We start from the raw sequence: 19918 nt of genomic DNA on the forward strand, positions 1-19918 counted from the left end.
TCTCTGGCAGACGCCTACAGGTCAGGACTGTGAAGGCGGGAGGGTTACTTACCTGCAGAGGTGCTTTTTCCTGAGATGGTATTCCTTCTTCCAACACCATCCCCAACTATCGGTGCAACTATCGGGGCTTTGTTGCCCGCTGTGACCCTATTGGGGGTATTTTAGCTCCCTTCCTCTGCCTTGTGCAGAATAGGAGGGAAGCAGGTGTCACTGTGACAGGATGTAATGGGTGCGAATGCCCCTGGTGCAGGATAGGAGGGTGTCACCAGGATGGCATGGGAGGGGGAGTGGACGTCAGCGGGGTGGGTGGGGGGGGGGGGGTGGACGTCAGCGGGGTGGCGTGGGAGGGGGGAGTAGGCGTCAGCGGGGTGGCGTGGGAGGGGGGAGTAGGCGTCAGCGGGGTGGCGTGGAGGGGGGGGAGTAGGCGTCAGCGGGGTGGCGTGGGAGGGGGGGGGGGAGTAGGCGTCAGCGGGGTGGCATGGGAGGGGGGGGGGGAGTAGGCGTCAGCGGGGTGGCGTGGGGGGGGTGGGCGTCAGCGGATGTCGGCGGGGTGACGTGGGAGGGGGAGTAGGCGTCAGCGGGGTGGCGTGGGAGTGGGTGTCATCGGGGTGGCGTGGGAGGGGGGGGGAGTAGGCGTCAGCGGGGTGGCGTGGGGGGGGAGTAGGCGTCAGCGGGGGGGGGGGGGGGGGGGGGGGTGAGTAGGCGTCAGCGGGGGTGTGCGTGGGGGGGGGGGAGTAGGGCGTCGAGCGGGTGCGTGGGGGGAGTAGGCGTCGGCGGGGTGGCGTGGGGGGGAGTAGGCCTCGGCGGGGTGGCGTGGGGGGAGTGGATGTCGGCGGGGTGGCGGTGGGAGTGGGTGTCATCGGGGTGGTGTGGGAGGGGGGGGGAGTAGGCGTCAGCGGGGTGGCGTGGGGGGGGAGTAGGCGTCAGCGGGGGTGGCGTGGGGGGGAGTAGGCGTCAGCGGGGTGGCGTGGGGGGGAGTGGATGTCGGCGGGGTGACGTGGGAGGGGGAGTAGGCGTCAGCGGGGTGGCGTGGGAGTGGGTGTCATCGGGGGTGGCGTGGGAGGGGGGGGGAGGTAGGCGTCAGCGGGGTGGCTGGGAGTGGGCGTCAGCGGGGGTGGCGTGGGAGTGGGCCGTCAGCGGGGTGGCGTGGGGGGGAGTAGGCGTCAGCAGGGTGGCATGGGAGGGGAAGTGGGCGTCGGCAGGGTGGCGTGGGAGGCGATCGGGTGTCACCAGGACAGGAAGTGACAGACCACAATGACCTGACTGAGGATCTCACCCTCCTCCATTCTACTACTCTTTGTGTCTATGTTGAGATTTCTAGTGCTTCCTGTCTCCACAGGAAATGGGGGGGGGGGGGGGGGGTAGGTGAAATCTCTCCAATGGGGTCACAGACTGCAGGATGTGTGGCAGGAGCTGTTCTTCCATGGAGGAGGGTTGTTGATCTCACCATAGCTAGGTAAATAAGGTGCGGCGTGCGGGAGGGTGGGGCGGTCTCAGTCTACCGCAAGCAGGGGGTGAGGAAGGAGGGGTGTCGGTGGCTGGGTGTTGGTGTGTAGCATGCAGGGGGGTGAGAGGTGGGGTAGTAGTCTGCTGGGGGCTATTGGGGTGATGTCAGTGTGCAGGGGGAGAGGTCAGTACATGGGTAGGTGGGTGTCTGTGCCTTGGTCAGATAATAATAATCGGTTGTCTCCTTCCAGAAAGAACATACGGGTCGTCTGGTCATCGGAGACCACAAGTCCACATCACACTTCCGGTCAGGTAAGGACCCCCCACCCCCTCTCTGTGTGCGGGGCCCGGCATTGTCTGCACTGTGAACATTGATTACTGGGGTGGGTCGCCTTCCTGCTCCTCATGCAATCTTCTTGTCTGCCAGGAGCCGAGGATCAGAAGATGAACGATGATTTGGAGTATCAGTACCAGCAGAGTATAGACAGCTCCATGTCTGGGCGGAACCGGCGCACTGCGGTCTGGGCTTCAACGAGGTACGATATGTCTGCCTGTTACATGGATCATGATGCACCCCTCCCCTTTACCTCCTTTTGGGTGGTAACACATCAGGAAACAAAACATAGATGATAGAGAGGACTGATGTTGGAGGGGTGTGAGGGTACAGTGACAGATGTCTGTGGGGGGAGGGGGGAGGGTATAGTGATGGGTGTCTGCGGGGGGGGGGAGAGGAAGGTTCGTAGTGCTGGGTTTCTGCAGGGGGAAGGCTAACATCCGTCCCCCCTGAACTGCGTCGGTGATTGCCCTCATGCAGTAGGAGAGCGCACACCTTATGTAGACGCCTGACCTCCTCTCATACGGTGTGAAGTTGTGTAGATCTGCCATGTAGCCTTGCAACTTATTTACACACCTCTGCCACTGTGTACAGTCAGGATGATTGCTGCACAACTTCCTGGGTCACCTCCCTGCTGATTGGACAGAGGAGATAACTGAGCAAGCTGGAAGTGGGAAGGTGACACAGGAAGTGAGCGTGTCACTGTGTTGATGGGCGTGTGTAAAAGTTACCACTGATACAGAGAGGAAGAAATGACACTTGTCTACAATGTAAAGTAGTGAGTGTACAGCTTGTATAACAGTGTAAATTTCCTGTCCCCTCAAAATAACTCAACACACAGCCATTTAATGTCTAAACTGCCGCTGGCAACAAAAGTCAGGACACCCCTAAGTGAAAATGGCTAATTCGGTCCAATTAGAGATTTTCCCTTAGGGGTGTACTGACTTTTGTTGCCAGCGGTTTAGACATTAATGGCTGTGTGTTGAGTTATTTTGAGGGGACAGGAAATTTACACTGTTATACAAGCTGTACACTCACTACTTTACATTGTAGACAATGTCATTTCTTCAGTGTTGTCACATGAAAAGAGAGAAGACATGTCACTGAGGGGTGTACTTACTTTTGTTAGATGCTGTATATTGCTTTGGACACGGGGGGGGGGGGGGGGGGTGAATATTTACTCCACTTTTTGTAATAATGGAAATTGTTATATGGAATATATATATCCACCGCTGGCCTCCAGCAGGTTGGGCGCTGGCCTCCAGCAGGTTGGGCCTCCAGCAGGTTGGGCCTCCAGCAGGTTGGGCCTCCAGCAGGTTGGGCCTCCAGCAGGTTGGGCCTCCAGCAGGTTGGGCCTCCAGCAGGTTGGGCCTCCAGCGGTTGGGCCTCCAGCAGGTTGGGCCTCCAGCAGGTTGGGTGCGCTGGCCTCCGCAGGTTGGGTGCGCTGGCCTCCGGCAGGTTGGGCGCTGGCCTCCGGCAGGTTGGGCGCTGGCCTCCGGCAGGTTGGGCGCTGGCCTCCGGCAGGTTGGGCGCTGGCCTCCGGCAGGTTGGGCGCTGGCCTCCGGCAGGTTGGCGCTGGCCTCCGGCAGGTTGGGCGCTGGCCTCCCAGCAGGTTGGGCGCTCTCCTCAAAGATGAATGTAGAAGTGTAGACCAATACTCCTCGTGTCCACCACCATGGATCGACTTTCACTCTCCAATGGGAATCCTGCAGTCCCCAGACTGCTCCTCTGTGTTGGGTGATCGGCGTTTGTATTGCCGTCACTTTCCTTCACTTTCTCATGAGTGCTGTGCCTCGCGATTACTTCCGCGGGTTATAGACCCGAAACAACAAACACCCGTGCGTGCCGTACTCTGCATGTTTATTAAAAGCCCCCCGAAGCAAATCCACTTACAAGATAAAAACTTTAAAAGGGCATTTCGCAAATCAATTCATTCACCGCAAATCTCCACTCGCGATGCTTCAGATTCGGCTCCTCCCCATTAAACGCGTGTCGGCCTCTCATTGGCCTTCATCAGTAGTTCTCTCATCTTCTTCTAATTTATTTTTATTTTTTCAAATTTTTTTTTTTTTTTCATTTTTTTGAATTAAAATATATTTTTGATCATGATATGTTTAACCTCTTAAGGACGCCTCCTACATATGTACGTCGGCAGAATGGCACGGCTGGGCACAAGCACGTACCTGTATGCTGCTCTTTAAGTGCCCAGCCGTAGGTCGCGAGCCGCCGCCGGTGGCGAAGCTCCTGACCCGGTTCTGAGCTCTGTGGCTGTGGGACACCAGCGGCGATCGGTCACAGAGCTGAAGAACGAGGAGAGGTAAGTGTAAACAAACCTCTCCCCGTGCTTCCTAGTGAGCCTGTCACTGATCGTCTTTCCCTATAACAGGGTGTAGTGTCACATTTTGCTTCCTATCACAGGATGCTGCGGAAGTGACGTTGCCGCCAGAAATTGCGTACTGCGCATGCGCAATGCGTTCCAACATAGTTTCGGCAATTACAGTTCAGTGAAACCATCACATAATGTTACGGAAGTGACGTTACAGACAACACAAACACTGGGCCGTGCGTCACACTAATACTTCCTTGTTACCTAGTAGGTTTTGCATTGCTGGGACTTGTAGTGCCTATCCTGAGCTACATGCTTCAATGTTCAGTGTCCTCATCCCTATCCCCGAGCTTCAATGTTCAGTGTCCTCATCCCTATCCCCAAGCTTCAATGTTCAGTGTCCTCATCCTTATCCCTGTGCTTCAATGTTCAGTGTCCTCATCCCTATCCCCAAGCTTCAATGTTCAGTGTCCTCATCCCTATCCCCCTGCTTCAATGTTCAGTGTCCTCATCCTTATCCCCAAGCTTCAATGTTCAGTGTCCTCATCCCTATCCCCATGCTTCAATGTTCAGTGTCCTCATCCTTATCCCCATGCTTCAATGTTCAGTGTCCTCATCCCTATCCCCAAGCTTCAATGTTCAGTGTCCTCATCCTTATCCCTGTGCTTCAATGTTCAGTGTCCTCATCCCTATCCCCAAGCTTCAATGTTCAGTGTCCTCATCCCTATCCCCATGCTTCAATGTTCAGTGTCCTCATCCTTATCCCCGTGCTTCAATGTTCAGTGTCCTCATCCCTATCCCCAAGCTTCAATGTTCAGTGTGTCCTCATCCCTATCCCCCTGCTTCAATGTTCAGTGTCCTCATCCTTATCCCCGAGCTTCAATGTTCAGTGTCCTCATCAAAGCAGGGGGATAAGGATGAGGACACTGAACATTGAAGCAGGGGGATAGGGATGAGGACACTGAACATTGAAGCATGGGGATAGGGATGAGGACACTGAACATTGAAGCACAGGGATAAGGATGGACACTGAACATTGAAGCTCAGGGATAAGGATGAGGACACTGAACATTGAAGCTCGGGGATAAGGATGAGGACACTGAACATTGAAGCCCGGGGATAAGGATGAGGACACTGAACATTGAAGCATGGGGATAGGGATGAGGACACTGAACATTGAAGTTCGGGGATAAGGATGAGGACACTAAACATTGAAGCAGGGGGATAGGGATGAGGACACTGAACATTGAAGCTCGCGGATAGGGATGAGGACACTGAACATTGAAGCATGGGGATAGGGATGAGGACACTGAACATTGAAGCTCGGGGGATTTGGATTAGGGAGAGGACACCGAACATTGAAGCAGGGGGATAGGGATGAGGACACTGAACATTGAAGCTCGGGGATAAGGATGAGGACACTGAACATTGAAGCTCGGGGATAGGGATGAGGACACTGAACATTGAAGCATGGGGATAGGGATGAGGACACTGAACATTGAAGCAGGGGGATAAGGATGAGGACACTGAACATTGAAGCTCGGGGATGAGGACACTGAACATTGAAGCACAGGGATAAGGATAGGGATGAGGACACTGAACATTGAAGCAGGGGGATAGGGATGAGGACACTGAACATTGAAGCTCGCGGATAGGGATGAGGACACTGAACATTGAAGCTCGAGGATAGGGATGAGGACACTGAACATTGAAGCTCGGGGATAAGGATAGGGATGAGGACACTGAACATTGAAGCATGGGGATAGGGATGAGGACACTGAACATTGAAGCACGGGGATAAGGATGGACACTGAACATTGAAGCTCGGGGATAAGGATGAGGACACTGAACATTGAAGCAGGGGGATAGGGATGAGGACACTGAACATTGAAGCAGGGGGATAGGGATGAGGACACTGAACATTGAAGCAGGGGGATAGGGATGAGGACACTGAACATTGAAGCTCGGGGATAGGGATGAGGACACTGAACATTGAAGCTCGGGGATAGGGATGAGGACACTGAACATTGAAGCACGGGGATAGGGATGAGGACACTGAACATTGAAGCTCGGGGATAGGGATGAGGACACTGAACATTGAAGCAGGGGGATAAGGATGAGGACACTGAACATTGAAGCACGGGGATAGGGATGAGGACACTGAACATTGAAGCAGGGGGATAGGGATGAGGACACTGAACATTGAAGCATGGGGATAGGGATGAGGACACTGAACATTGAAGCTCGGGGATAGGGATGAGGACACCGAACATTGAAGCAGGGGGATAGGGATGAGGACACTGAACATTGAAGCTCGGGGATAAGGATGAGGACACTGAACATTGAAGCTCGGGGATAGGGATGAGGACACTGAACATTGAAGCATGGGGATAGGGATGAGGACACTGAACATTGAAGCAGGGGGATAAGGATGAGGACACTGAACATTGAAGCTCGGGGATGAGGACACTGAACATTGAAGCACAGGGATAAGGATAGGGATGAGGACACTGAACATTGAAGCAGGGGGATAGGGATGAGGACACTGAACATTGAAGCTCGCGGATAGGGATGAGGACACTGAACATTGAAGCTCGAGGATAGGGATGAGGACACTGAACATTGAAGCTCGGGGATAAGGATAGGGATGAGGACACTGAACATTGAAGCATGGGGATAGGGATGAGGACACTGAACATTGAAGCACGGGGATAAGGATGGACACTGAACATTGAAGCTCGGGGATAAGGATGAGGACACTGAACATTGAAGCAGGGGGATAGGGATGAGGACACTGAACATTGAAGCAGGGGGATAGGGATGAGGACACTGAACATTGAAGCAGGGGATAGGGATGAGGACACTGAACATTGAAGCTCGGGGATAGGGATGAGGACACTGAACATTGAAGCTCGGGGATAGGGATGAGGACACTGAACATTGAAGCACGGGGATAGGGATGAGGACACTGAACATTGAAGCTCGGGGATAGGGATGAGGACACTGAACATTGAAGCAGGGGGATAAGGATGAGGACACTGAACATGAAGCACGGGGATAGGGATGAGGACACTGAACATTGAAGCAGGGGGATAGGGATGAGGACACTGAACATTGAAGCAGGGGGATAAGGGATGAGGACACTGAACATTGAAGCAGGGGGATAGGGATGAGGACACTGAACATTGAAGCTCGGGGATGAGGACACTGAACATTGAAGCACGGGGATAAGGATGAGGACACTGAACATTGAAGCACGGGGATAGGGATGAGGACACTGAACATTGAAGCACGGGGATAAGGATGAGGACACTGAACATTGAAGCAGGGGGATAGGGATGAGGACACTGAACATTGAAGCATGGGGATAAGGATACTGAACATTGAAGCAGGGGGATAGGATGAGGACACTGAACATTGAAGCTCGAGGATAGGGATGAGGACACTGAACATTGAAGATCGGGGATAAGGATAGGGATGAGGACACTGAACATTGAAGCACGGGGATAAGGATGAGGACACTGAACATTGAAGCTCGAGGATAGGGATGAGGACACTGAAGATTGAAGCTCGGGGATAGGGATGAGGACACTGAACATTGAAGCACGGGATAAGGATGAGGACACTGAACATTGAAGCTCGCGGATAGGGATGAGGACACTGAACATTGAAGCTCGAGGATAGGGATGAGGACACTGAACATTGAAGATCGGGGATAAGGATAGGGATGAGGACACTGAACATTGAAGCAGGGGGATAAGGATGAGGACACTGAACATTGAAGCTCGCGGATAGGGATGAGGACACTGAACATTGAAGCATGTAGCTCAGGATAGGCACTACAAGTCCCAGCAATGCAGAACACGGCACGTAGCTCAGCATGGTTGGTAAATGATACGAGGTAACAAGGGAAGTATTAGTGTGACGCACGGCCCAGTGTTTGTGTTGTGTGTAACGTCACTTCCGTAACATTATGTGGTGGTTTCGCTGAACTGTATTGCCGAAACTATGTTGGAACGCATCGCGCATGCGCAGTACGCAATTTCTGGCGGCAACGTCACTTCCGCAGCATCCTGTGATAGGCAGCAAAATGTGACACTACACCCTGTTATAGGGAAAGACGATCAGTGATGTCACACGCCAAACCACGCCCCCTACAGTTAAAGAAAAACACACTCACACTTAACCCCTCCCTGCCCCCTGGTGGTTAACCCCTTCACTGCCAGTGACATTTTTACAGTAATCGGTGCATTTTTGATCGCTGTATTAACGCCAATGGTCCCAAAAATGTGTCAAAATTGTCTGACGTGTCCGCCATAATGTCTGTCATGATAAAAATTGCTGATCATCACCATTACTAGTTAAAGCGGAGGTCCACCCTAAAGTGGACCTTCCGCTCATCGGAACCCTCCGGCGCCACAATTGGCACCTTTCAGGGGGGAGGGGGGGTGCAGGTACCTGTACAGTACCGGTATCTGCACCCACTTCCGGGATAGCTCTCTGCGGAAAGGGGTGTAGATTACGCCCCTTTCCGCAAGTCCCCGTCCCCTTCCGCAAGTGCCCCGCTGCCTGCTGGGAAACACACAGATCCCAGAGACAGCGGGGACCGTCCTTATTGCGCAGCGCGACTCGCGCATGCGCAGTAGGGAACCGGGAAATGAAGCCGAAAGGCTCCACTTCCTGATTCCCATACCCAAGATGGCGGCGGCAGCACCCGAGAGACGATCGAGAGATCGGCTTCGGGTGCCGACATCGCGGGCGCGCTGGGCGGGTAAGTGTCCTTATTTTAAAAGTCAGCAGCTGCAGTATTTGTTGCTGCTGGCTTTTTTTTTTTTTTTTTTTTTTTAACGCGGACTCCCGCTTTAAATTATTATTATTTTTTTTTTTTTTTAATTCCATAAAATTATCCTATTTTGTAGATGCTATAACTTTTGCGCAAATCAATCGCTTATTGCAATATTTTTGGTAAAAAAAAAAAAAAAATGTAGAATACGTATCGGCCTAAACTGAGGGGGGAAAAAAATGTTTTATATATTTTTGGGGGATATTTATTATAGCAAAAACTCAAAAATATTGCACTTTTTTTTTTTTTTTTTTCAAAATTGTCGCTTTTTTTTTTTTTTTTTTTTTTGTTTATAGCGCAAAAAAATAACCGCAGAGGTGATCAAATACCACCAAAAAGCTCTATTTGTGGGGGGGGGGGGGAAAGGACACCAATTTTTGTTTGGGAGCCACGTCGCATGACCGCGCAACTGCCAGTTAAAGCAACGAAGCGCCGAATCGCAAAAAAAGAGGCCTGGTCCTTTAGCTGCAAAATGGTCCGGGGGTTAAGTGGTTAAAATATAATTTTTGATCATGATATGATTAATATAAATTTTGTATGTACATTGTTCAATGAAACGCAGCGCTGCACTATTTAGAAAACGATCCCGTAGACAGAATCCTTCACCCACCGCTGATCCAGAGGAAGGCGAAAGCAAAGCATTCTCCAATTTCCTCCAGTGGGGGTGGGTGGGGGGGGGGGGAGAATCCTTCCTGATCCCCCCAGAGGCAATCGGATTTGACCCCCCCCCCCCCCCCCAGACGTCTCTATGATTGTTGGAAGAGCGGGCACGGTGTATTGACCTCACGCCTGCCCTCTGCAATTTAAAAAAATGCCCCTGCCCTGGACGGGAAGTCAGGATCGTGCGTGGTCATTTTATTTATTTCAGCTTCCCAGATTAGAGGAGAGATGTGGGGACTTATTGATCCCAGATCTGGCTGTAAAGAGGACCTGTCATGCCCTATTCCCATTACAAGGATGTTTACATTCCATGTAATAGGAATAAAAACTGATTAAAAAAAATAAATAAATGAAAGTGTAAAAAAAAAAATAAAAAAAATAAAATAAACCATTATAAAGAGAAAAATTGCCCAGGCGCCGGTGCGGATGGATACGAAGGTCACCTCCCACTTCTGTAAATGGTGTTGGCACCACACATGTGAGGTATTGCCGTGAACATTCGAGCGAGAGCAATAATTCTACCGCTAGACCTCCTCTGCAACTCTAAATGGGTAACCTGTAAATAAATGTTGTTTAAAGCGTCGTCTATGGGGGGGGGGCGGTTTTAAGGACCGAAGTTTGGCGCCATTTCACGAGTTCGCAATTTCAAAGTGTGACAATTACTCGGTGTAACGTCCTCTTTCACATTATTCAAAAAAGTGGGGTAAATAATAATCCAGTGTTTGTTTGTTTTTTGTTTTTTTGGTCAAAATTTACTGTTTAAAAAAAAAAAAAAAAAGCACTTGAAAAATGACTGCGCAAATACTGTGAAAGATTAAAAGTTGCAATGACCAACCAGCTCCCCCCCCCCCCCCCCCCCCCCCCCGCACTCTGTGTTTGGGGGTTCTGAGTAATTTTCTAGCAAAAAAAGATTTTTACATGTAGGAGAGAAGTGTTAGAATTTGGCCGGGGGGGGGGGCAAGTGGTTAAAGTGAATAACTCCACTAAGTTCATTATATGGACCCCTTATGTATTATGCATAGTGATCATATCCCCCCCCCCCCCCCTTATGTATTATACATAGTGATCATATCCCCCCCCCCTTATGTATTATACATAGTGATCATATCCCCCCCCCCTTATGTATTATACATAGTGATCATATCCCCCCCCCCTTATGTATTATACATAGTGATCATATCCCCCCCCCCTTATGTATTATACATAGTGATCATATCCCCCCCCCTTATGTATTATACATAGCGATCATATCCCCCCCCCTTATGTATTATGCATAGTGATCATATCCCCCCCCCCCCCCTTATGTATTATACATAGTGATCATATCCCCCCCCCCTTATGTATTATACATAGCGATCATATCCCCCCCCCTTATGTATTATACATGGAGATCATATCCCCCCCCTTATGTATTATACATAGCCATCATATCCCCCCCTTATGTATTATGCATAGTGATCATATCCCCCCCCCCCTTATGTATTATACATAGCGATCATATCCCCCCCCCCCCTTATGTATTATACATAGCCATCATATCCCCCCCCTTATGTATTATACATGGAGATCATATCCCCCCCCCCTTATGTATTATACATAGCCATCATATCCCCCCCTTATGTATTATGCATAGTGATCATATCCCCCCCCCCTTATGTATTATACATAGTGATCATATCCCCCCCCCCCTTATGTATTATACATAGCGATCATATCCCCCCCCCCCCCTTATGTATTATACATAGCCATCATATCCCCCCCCCTTATGTATTATACATAGTGATCATATCCCCCCCCCTTATGTATTATACATAGTGATCATATCCCCCCCCCTTATGTATTATACATAGCGATCATATCCCCCCCCCCCCTTATGTATTATACATAGCGATCATATCCCCCCCCCCCCCTTATGTATTATACATAGCCATCATATCCCCCCCCCTTATGTATTATACATAGCCATCATATCCCCCCCCCTTATGTATTATACATGGAGATCATATCCCCCCCCCCCCCTTATGTATTATACATAGTGATCATATCCCCCCCCTTATGTATTATACATAGCCATCATATCCCCCCCCTTATGTATTATGCATAGTGATCATATCCCCCCCCCCCCTTATGTATTATACATAGTGATCATATCCCCCCCCCTTATGTATTATACATAGCGATCATATCCCCCCCCCCTTATGTATTATACATAGCCATCATATCCCCCCCCTTATGTATTATACATGGAGATCATATCCCCCCCTTATGTATTATACATAGCCATCATATCCCCCCCTTATGTATTATGCATAGTGATCATATCCCCCCCCCTTATGTATTATACATAGTGATCATATCCCCCCCCCTTATGTATTATACATAGCCATCATATCCCCCCCCCCTTATGTATTATACATAGCCATCATATCCCCCCCCCCCTTATGTATTATACATAGCCATCATATCCCCCCCCTTATGTATTATACATGGAGATCATATCCCCCCCCTTATGTATTATACATGGAGATCATATCCCCCCCCCCTTATGTATTATACATAGCCATCATATCCCCCCCCTTATGTATTATACATAGCCATCATATCCCCCCCCCTTATGTATTATACATGGAGATCATATCCCCCCCCTTATGTATTATACATGGAGATCATATCCCCCCCCCTTATGTATTATACATAGCCATCATATCCCCCCCCCTTATGTATTATACATAGCGATCATATCCCCCCCCCCTTATGTATTATACATAGCCATCATATCCCCCCCCCCCCTTATGTATTATACATAGCCATCATATCCCCCCCCCCCTTATGTATTATACATAGCCATCATATCTCCCCCCCCCCTATGTATTATACATAGCCATCATATCCCCCCCCCCTTATGTATTATACATAGCCATCATATCCCCCCCCCCTTATGTATTATACATAGCCATCATATCCCCCCCCCCTTATGTATTATACATAGCCATCATATCCCCCCCCCCTTATGTATTATACATAGCCATCATATCCCCCCCCCTTATGTATTATACATAGCCATCATATCCCCCCCCCTATGTATTATACATAGCCATCATATCCCCCCCCCCCTTATGTATTATACATAGCCATCATATCCCCCCCCCCTTATGTATTATACATAGCCATCATATCCCCCCCCCCCCTTATGTATTATACATAGCCATCATATCCCCCCCCCCTTATGTATTATACATAGCCATCATATCCCCCCCCCCCCCTTATGTATTATACATAGCGATCATATCCCCCCCCCCCCCCCCCTTATGTATTATACATAGCCATCATATCCCCCCCCCCTTATGTATTATACATAGTGATCATATCCCCCCCCCTTATGTATTATACATAGTGATCATATCCCCCCCCCTTATGTATTATACATAGTGATCATATCCCCCCCCTTATGTATTATACATAGCCATCATATCCCCCCCTTATGTATTATACATAGCGATCATATCCCCCCCCCCTTATGTATTATACATAGCCATCATATCCCCCCCCCCTTATGTTTATACATAGCCATCATATCCCCCCCCCTTATGTATTATACATAGCCATCATATCCCCCCCCCTTATGTATTATACATAGCCCATCATATCCCCCCCCCTTATGTATTATACATAGCCATCATATCCCCCCCCCTTATGTATTATACATGGAGATCATATCCCCCCCCTTATGTATTATACATGGAGATCATATCCCCCCCCTTATGTATTATACATGGAGATCATATCCCCCCCCCTTATGTATTATACATAGCCATCATATCCCCCCCCCTTATGTATTATACATAGCCATCATATCCCCCCCCCCCTTATGTATTATACATGGAGATCATATCCCCCCCCTTATGTATTATACATGGAGATCATATCCCCCCCCCTTATGTATTATACATAGCCATCATATCCCCCCCCCTTATGTATTATACATAGCGATCATATCCCCCCCCCCTTATGTATTATACCTAGCCATCATATCCCCCCCCCTTATGTATTATACATAGCCATCATATCTCCCCCCCCCCCCTATGTATTATACATAGCCATCATATCCCCCCCCCCCTTATGTATTATACATAGCCATCATATCCCCCCCCCCCTATGTATTATACATAGCCATCATATCCCCCCCCCTTATGTATTATACATAGCCATCATATCCCCCCCCCTTATGTATTATACATAGCCATCATATCCCCCCCCCCTTATGTATTATACATAGCCATCATATCCCCCCCCCCTATGTATTATACATAGCCATCATATCCCCCCCCCCCTTATGTATTATACATAGCCATCATATCCCCCCCCCCCTTATGTATTATACATAGCCATCATATCCCCCCCCCCTTATGTATTATACATAGCCATCATATCCCCCCCCCCCCTTATGTATTATACATAGCCATCATATCCCCCCCCCCCTTATGTATTATACATAGCCATCATATCCCCCCCCCCTTATGTATTATACATAGCGATCATATCCCCCCCCCCCCCCCCCCCTTATGTATTATACATAGCCATCATATCCCCCCCCCCCTTATGTATTATACATAGTGATCATATCCCCCCCCCTTATGTATTATACATAGTGATCATATCCCCCCCCCTTATGTATATACATAGTGATCATATCCCCCCCTTATGTATTATACATAGCCATCATATCCCCCCCTTATGTATTATACATAGCGATCATATCCCCCCCCCCCCCCTTATGTATTATACATAGCCATCATATCCCCCCCCCCTTATGTATTATACATAGCCATCATATCCCCCCCCCTTATGTATTATACATAGCCATCATATCCCCCCCCCTTATGTATTATACATAGCCATCATATCCCCCCCCTTATGTATTATACATAGCCATCATATCCCCCCCCCCCTATGTATTATACATAGCCATCATATCCCCCCCCCTTATGTATTATACATAGCCATCATATCCCCCCCCCCCTTATGTATTATACATAGCCATCATATCCCCCCCCCTTATGTATTATACATAGCCATCATATCCCCCCCCCTTATGTATTATACATAGCGATCATATCCCCCCCCCCCCCCCTTATGTATTATACATAGCCATCATATCCCCCCCCCTTATGTATTATACATAGTGATCATATCCCCCCCCTTATGTATTATACATAGTGATCATATCCCCCCCCCTTATGTATTATAACATAGTGATCATATCCCCCCCCCCCTTATGTATTATACATAGCCATCATATCCCCCCCTTATGTATTATACATAGCGATCATATCCCCCCCCCCCCCCCCCTTATGTATTATACATAGCCATCATATCCCCCCCCTTATGTATTATACATAGCCATCATATCCCCCCCCTTATGTATTATACATAGCCATCATATCCCCCCCCCTTATGTATTATACATAGCCATCATATCCCCCCCCCCTTTAGTATTATACATAGTGATCATATCCCCCCCCTTATGTATTATACATAGTGAACATATCCCCCCCCCCCCCTTATGTATTATACATAGCCATCATATCCCCCCCCCTTATGTATTATACATAGCCATCATATCCCCCCCCTTATGTATTATACATAGCGATCATATCCCCCCCCCCCCCCTTATGTATTATACATAGCCATCATATCCCCCCCCCCCCCCTTATGTATTATACATAGTGATCATATCCCCCCCCCTTATGTATTATACATAGTGATCATATCCCCCCCCCTTATGTATTATACATAGTGATCATATCCCCCCCCCTTATGTATTATACATAGCCATCATATCCCCCCCTTATGTATTATACATAGCGATCATATCCCCCCCCCCCCTTATGTATTATACATAGCCATCATATCCCCCCCCCCTTATGTATTATACATAGCGATCATATCCCCCCCCCTTATGTATTATACATAGCCATCATATCCCCCCCTTATGTATTATACATAGCCATCATATCCCCCCCCTTATGTATTATACATAGCCATCATATCCCCCCCCCTTATGTATTATACATAGCCATCATATCCCCCCCCCTTATGTATTATACATAGCCATCATATCCCCCCCCCCCTATGTATTATACATGATCATATCCCCCCCCTTATGTATTATACATAGTGATCATATCCCCCCCCCCCTTATGTATTATACATAGTGATCATATCCCCCCCCCCCATGTATTATACATAGTGATCATATCCCCCCCCCCATGTATTATACATAGTGATCATATCCCCCCCCCCCCCTTATGTATTATACATAGTGATCATATCCCCCCCCCCTTATGTATTATACATAGTGATCATATCCCCCCCCCCCCTTATGTATTATACATAGCCATCATATCCCCCCCCCCCTTATGTATTATACATAGCCATCATATCCCCCCCCCCCTTATGTATTATACATAGCCATCATATCCCCCCCCCTTATGTATTATACATAGCCATCATATCCCCCCCCCCCTTATGTATTATACATGGAGATCATATCCCCCCCTTATGTATTCTAACTTCGCAGTAGAGAATACATTCAGTTCCTCTAATCTCTCCTCATAGCTGAGCTCCTCCATGCCTCTTATCGGTTTGGTTGCTCTTCTCTGCACTTTCTCCAGTTCTCGGCTCCCTCTTCGCTGCTCCTGGCTCCTTTTTTCTGTCTGCCCCAATAGCATGTGCTTGCTATGGGGGCAGATGTGTGGGCTCGCTGCCTGTGTCCAGAGACTCGCACAGCATGGCTCAGCCCCTCCCCCGGCCCTTCCTCATAGGATTTGATTGACAGCAGCGGAAGCCAACGACTGCCTATGAGGAGAGAGCAGTGATGGTGCTCTTGGGCACAGCGCTGGATTAAGAGGAGCCAGTCAAGTATTTGGGGGGGGGGGGGGGGGGGCTGGGAGTATCTGAATACACGCCCCTCACTTGGGGTATGCATTGCTCCGTCCCACGAGGTCTAATGGTGTGTTTGGCTGTTCACCCGGAGTTCAGATTTAAACTTTCCTTAGGAAATTGTCCAATAAGATTGCATTGTATGTGGGAGGGGGGGAGGGGAATTCTCACACCTTTTTCTGATTTATCTCGTTTTTGTTTTTTCAGCCGAGCAGTTCAGAGGAGAAGCCGACTCTTCCTCCCCCTCCCCCTCCCCCACCTGAAGAGGCCCCCAGAGCAGACAGACACTCCGATAAAAGTAGCAAAGAAACCCATAAAGACCGAGATAGAAAGCCGAGTGCGGCGGCCAAGACGGCGGACAAAGCGCCCAGCGACCAGGACGGCGCCTCGCAGCGCAAACCGAGCAAGTCCAACTACAAAATGCAGTTTGTGAAGTCCAGCAGCTCCTAATCTGCCTGTGCGGGGGAGGGGGCGCCCGGATCTCAGGTGGGCCAGAGGTAATCGCAACACCCCCTCCCCCTCTTCCCACCTGTCATCCCATTGTGGGTGGAGCTTTATACCATCCAATGTGAGCATCCCTCGTGTGAAGTCCCCGCCCCCCCCCAGTACTTTATCAGGGTTACCTTGGTAACGGCTCTGCTCCTACGAGGAAATCCTGAGAACAGACCTGCTGAGAGGAGGTGTGCCGGCTGTGCTCTGATCACATGAACTGCCGCCATTTATATATATTATTATTTTTTTTGTCATTTTAAAAATTAATTTAGGAAATGGGTGTGACCTGCCCCCGGCAGTCAAAGGGTTAATCCTGTTTTAAGCTGACAGAATATTTTCCTTTTTATAGGTCTGGCTGTTCACAATCCGCCCCGAATGCTCTTTATTTTGTCGAATAAACGTGGAGCTTTGTCTTGTTTATGACGTTTGTGTTCTCTGCTCTGTGCGGTCCGCCCCCCCCCCCCCCCCCCCCCACCTCAGATCCCGCTCCCTCCTGAGCCCCCCCCCCCCCCCCCCCCGCTATCCATCCTACAGGATCTGCAGCACCGCCCTCCAACCTGCAACCTTAGACCCGCCCCTGTATGTGATCCCACCCCCCTGCCCCAGATCCCGCCTCCCTCCTGAGCCCCCCCGCTATCCATCCTACAGGATCTGCAGCACCGCCCTCCAACCTGCAACCTTAGACCCGCCCCTGTATGTGATCCCACCCCCCTGCCCCAGATCCCGCCTCCCTCCTGAGCCCCCCGCTATCCATCCTACAGGATCTGCAGCACCGCCTCCAACCTGCAACCTTAGACCCGCCCCTGTATGTGATCCCACCCCCCTGCCCCAGATCCCGCCTCCCTCCTGAGCCCCCCCGCTATCCATCCTACAGGATCTGCAGCACCGCCCTCCAACCTGCAACCTTAGACCCGCCCCTGTATGTGATCCCACCCCCCTGCCCCAGATCCCGCCTCCCTCCTGAGCCCCCCCGCTATCCATCCTACAGGATCTGCAGCACCGCCCTCCAACCTGCAACCTTAGACCCGCCCCTGTATGTGATCCCACCCCCCTGCCCCAGATCCCGCCTCCCTCCTGAGCCCCCCGCTATCCATCCTACAGGATCTGCAGCACCGCCCTCCAACCTGCAACCTTAGACCCGCCCCTGTATGTGATCCCACCCCCCTGCCCCAGATCCCGCCTCCCTCCTGAGCCCCCCGCTATCCATCCTACAGGATCTGCAGCACCGCCCTCCAACCTGCAACCTTAGACCCGCCCCTGTATGTGATCCCACCCCCCTGCCCCAGATCCCGCCTCCCTCCTGAGCCCCCCCGCTATCCATCCTACAGGATCTGCAGCACCGCCCTCCAACCTGCAACCTTAGACCCGCCCCTGTATGTGATCAAACCACCCCACCCCCCCCGCCATCCATCCTACAGGATCTGCAGCACCGCCCTCCAACCTGCAACCTTAGACCCGCCCCTGTATGTGATCCTACCCCCCCCCCCCCCGCCTCAGATCCCACCTCAGATCCCACCTCCCTACTGACCCCTTCCCTGTATGTGATCCCGCCTCCCTCCTGAGCCCCCCCCCCCCCCCGCGCTATCCATCCTACAGGATCTGCAGCACCGCCCTCCAACCTTAGACCCGCCCCTGTATGTGACCCCACCCCCGCCTCAGATCCCGCCTCCCTCCTGACCCCCCCCCCCCCCCCCCGCGCTATCCATCCTACAGGATCTGCAGCACCGCCCTCCAACCTGCAACCTTAGACCCGCCCCTGTATGTGATCCCACCCCCCCGCCTCAGATCCCGCCTCCCTCCTGAGCCCTCCCCTGTATGTGGTCCCACCCCCCCACCTCAGATCCCGCCTCCCTCCTGAGCCCCCCCCCCCCCCCCCCACTATCCATCCTACAGGATCTGCAGCACCGCCCTGCAACCTTAGACCTGCCCCCTGTATGTGATCCCACCTCCCTCCTGAGCCCTCCCCTGTATGTAGTCCCACCCCCCCACCTCAGATCCTGCCTCCCTACTGAGCCCTCCCCTGTATGTGATCCCGCCTCTCTCCTGAGCCCTCCCCTGTATGTGATCCCGCCTCCCTCCTGAGCCCCCCCCGCGATCCATCCTACAGGATCTGCAGCACCGCCCTGCAACCTTAGACCCGCCCCTGTATGTGATCCCACCTCCCTCCTGAGCCCTCCCCTGTATGTGATCCCGCCTCCCTCCTGAGCCCTCCCCTGTATGTGATCCCGCCTCTCTCCTGAGCCCTCCCCTGTATGTGATCCCGCCCTCTCCTGAGCCCTCCCCTGTATGTGATCCCGCCTCTCTCCTGAGCCCTCCCCTGTATGTGATCCCGCCTCTCTCCTGAGCCCCCCCCCCCCGCGATCCATCCTACAGGATCTGCAGCACCGCCCTCCAACCTGCAACCTTAGACCCGCCCCTGTATTGGTCCCACCCCCTGCCTCAGATCCCGCCTCTCTCCTGAGCCCTCCCCTGCATGTGATCCCGCCTCTCTCCTGAGCCCTCCCCTGTATGTGATCCCCACCCCTTCGCCTCAGATCCCGCCTTCTCTCCTGAGCCCGCCCCTGTATGTGATCCCGCCCTGTATGTGATTCCCACCCCCGCCTCAGAGCCCGCCTCTCTCCTGAGCCTTCCCCTGTATGTGATCCCACCCCCTGCCTCTCTCCTGAGCCCTCCCCTGTATGTGATCCCACCCCCCGCCTCAGCCCGCCTCTCTCCTGAGCCCTCCCCTGTATGTGATCCCGCCTCTCTCCTGAGCCCTCCCCTGTATGTGATCCCCACCCCTTCGCCTCAGATCCCGCCTTGTCTCCTGAGCCCGCCCCTATATGTGATCCCGCCCTCTCTCCTGAGCCCTCCCCTGTATGTGATCCTGCCTCTC

At 51.3% G+C, this 19918-nt stretch overlaps 1 protein-coding gene across 1 annotated transcript in view; it reads left to right on the plus strand.

The window, feature by feature from the left end:
- The window catches only part of CUNH11orf58 (chromosome unknown C11orf58 homolog), a 22172-nt gene extending 4711 nt beyond the window's left edge, over positions 1-17461 (plus strand). Inside the window, exons 3-5 of the mRNA XM_077453686.1 lie at positions 1698-1758; positions 1874-1982; positions 16759-17461. Of these exons, the coding sequence (XP_077309812.1) occupies positions 1698-1758; positions 1874-1982; positions 16759-16984 (396 nt within the window). The 3' untranslated portion in view covers positions 16985-17461. The remainder of the gene's footprint in view (positions 1-1697; positions 1759-1873; positions 1983-16758) is intronic.
- The last annotated feature ends 2457 nt before the right edge of the window (positions 17462-19918 follow it).

Source organism: Lithobates pipiens, unplaced genomic scaffold (genome assembly GCF_037356315.1).
Source record: "Lithobates pipiens isolate NorthernLeopardFrog02 unplaced genomic scaffold, aLitPip1_a1.2 Scaffold_24, whole genome shotgun sequence".
NCBI lineage: Eukaryota > Metazoa > Chordata > Amphibia > Anura > Ranidae > Lithobates > Lithobates pipiens.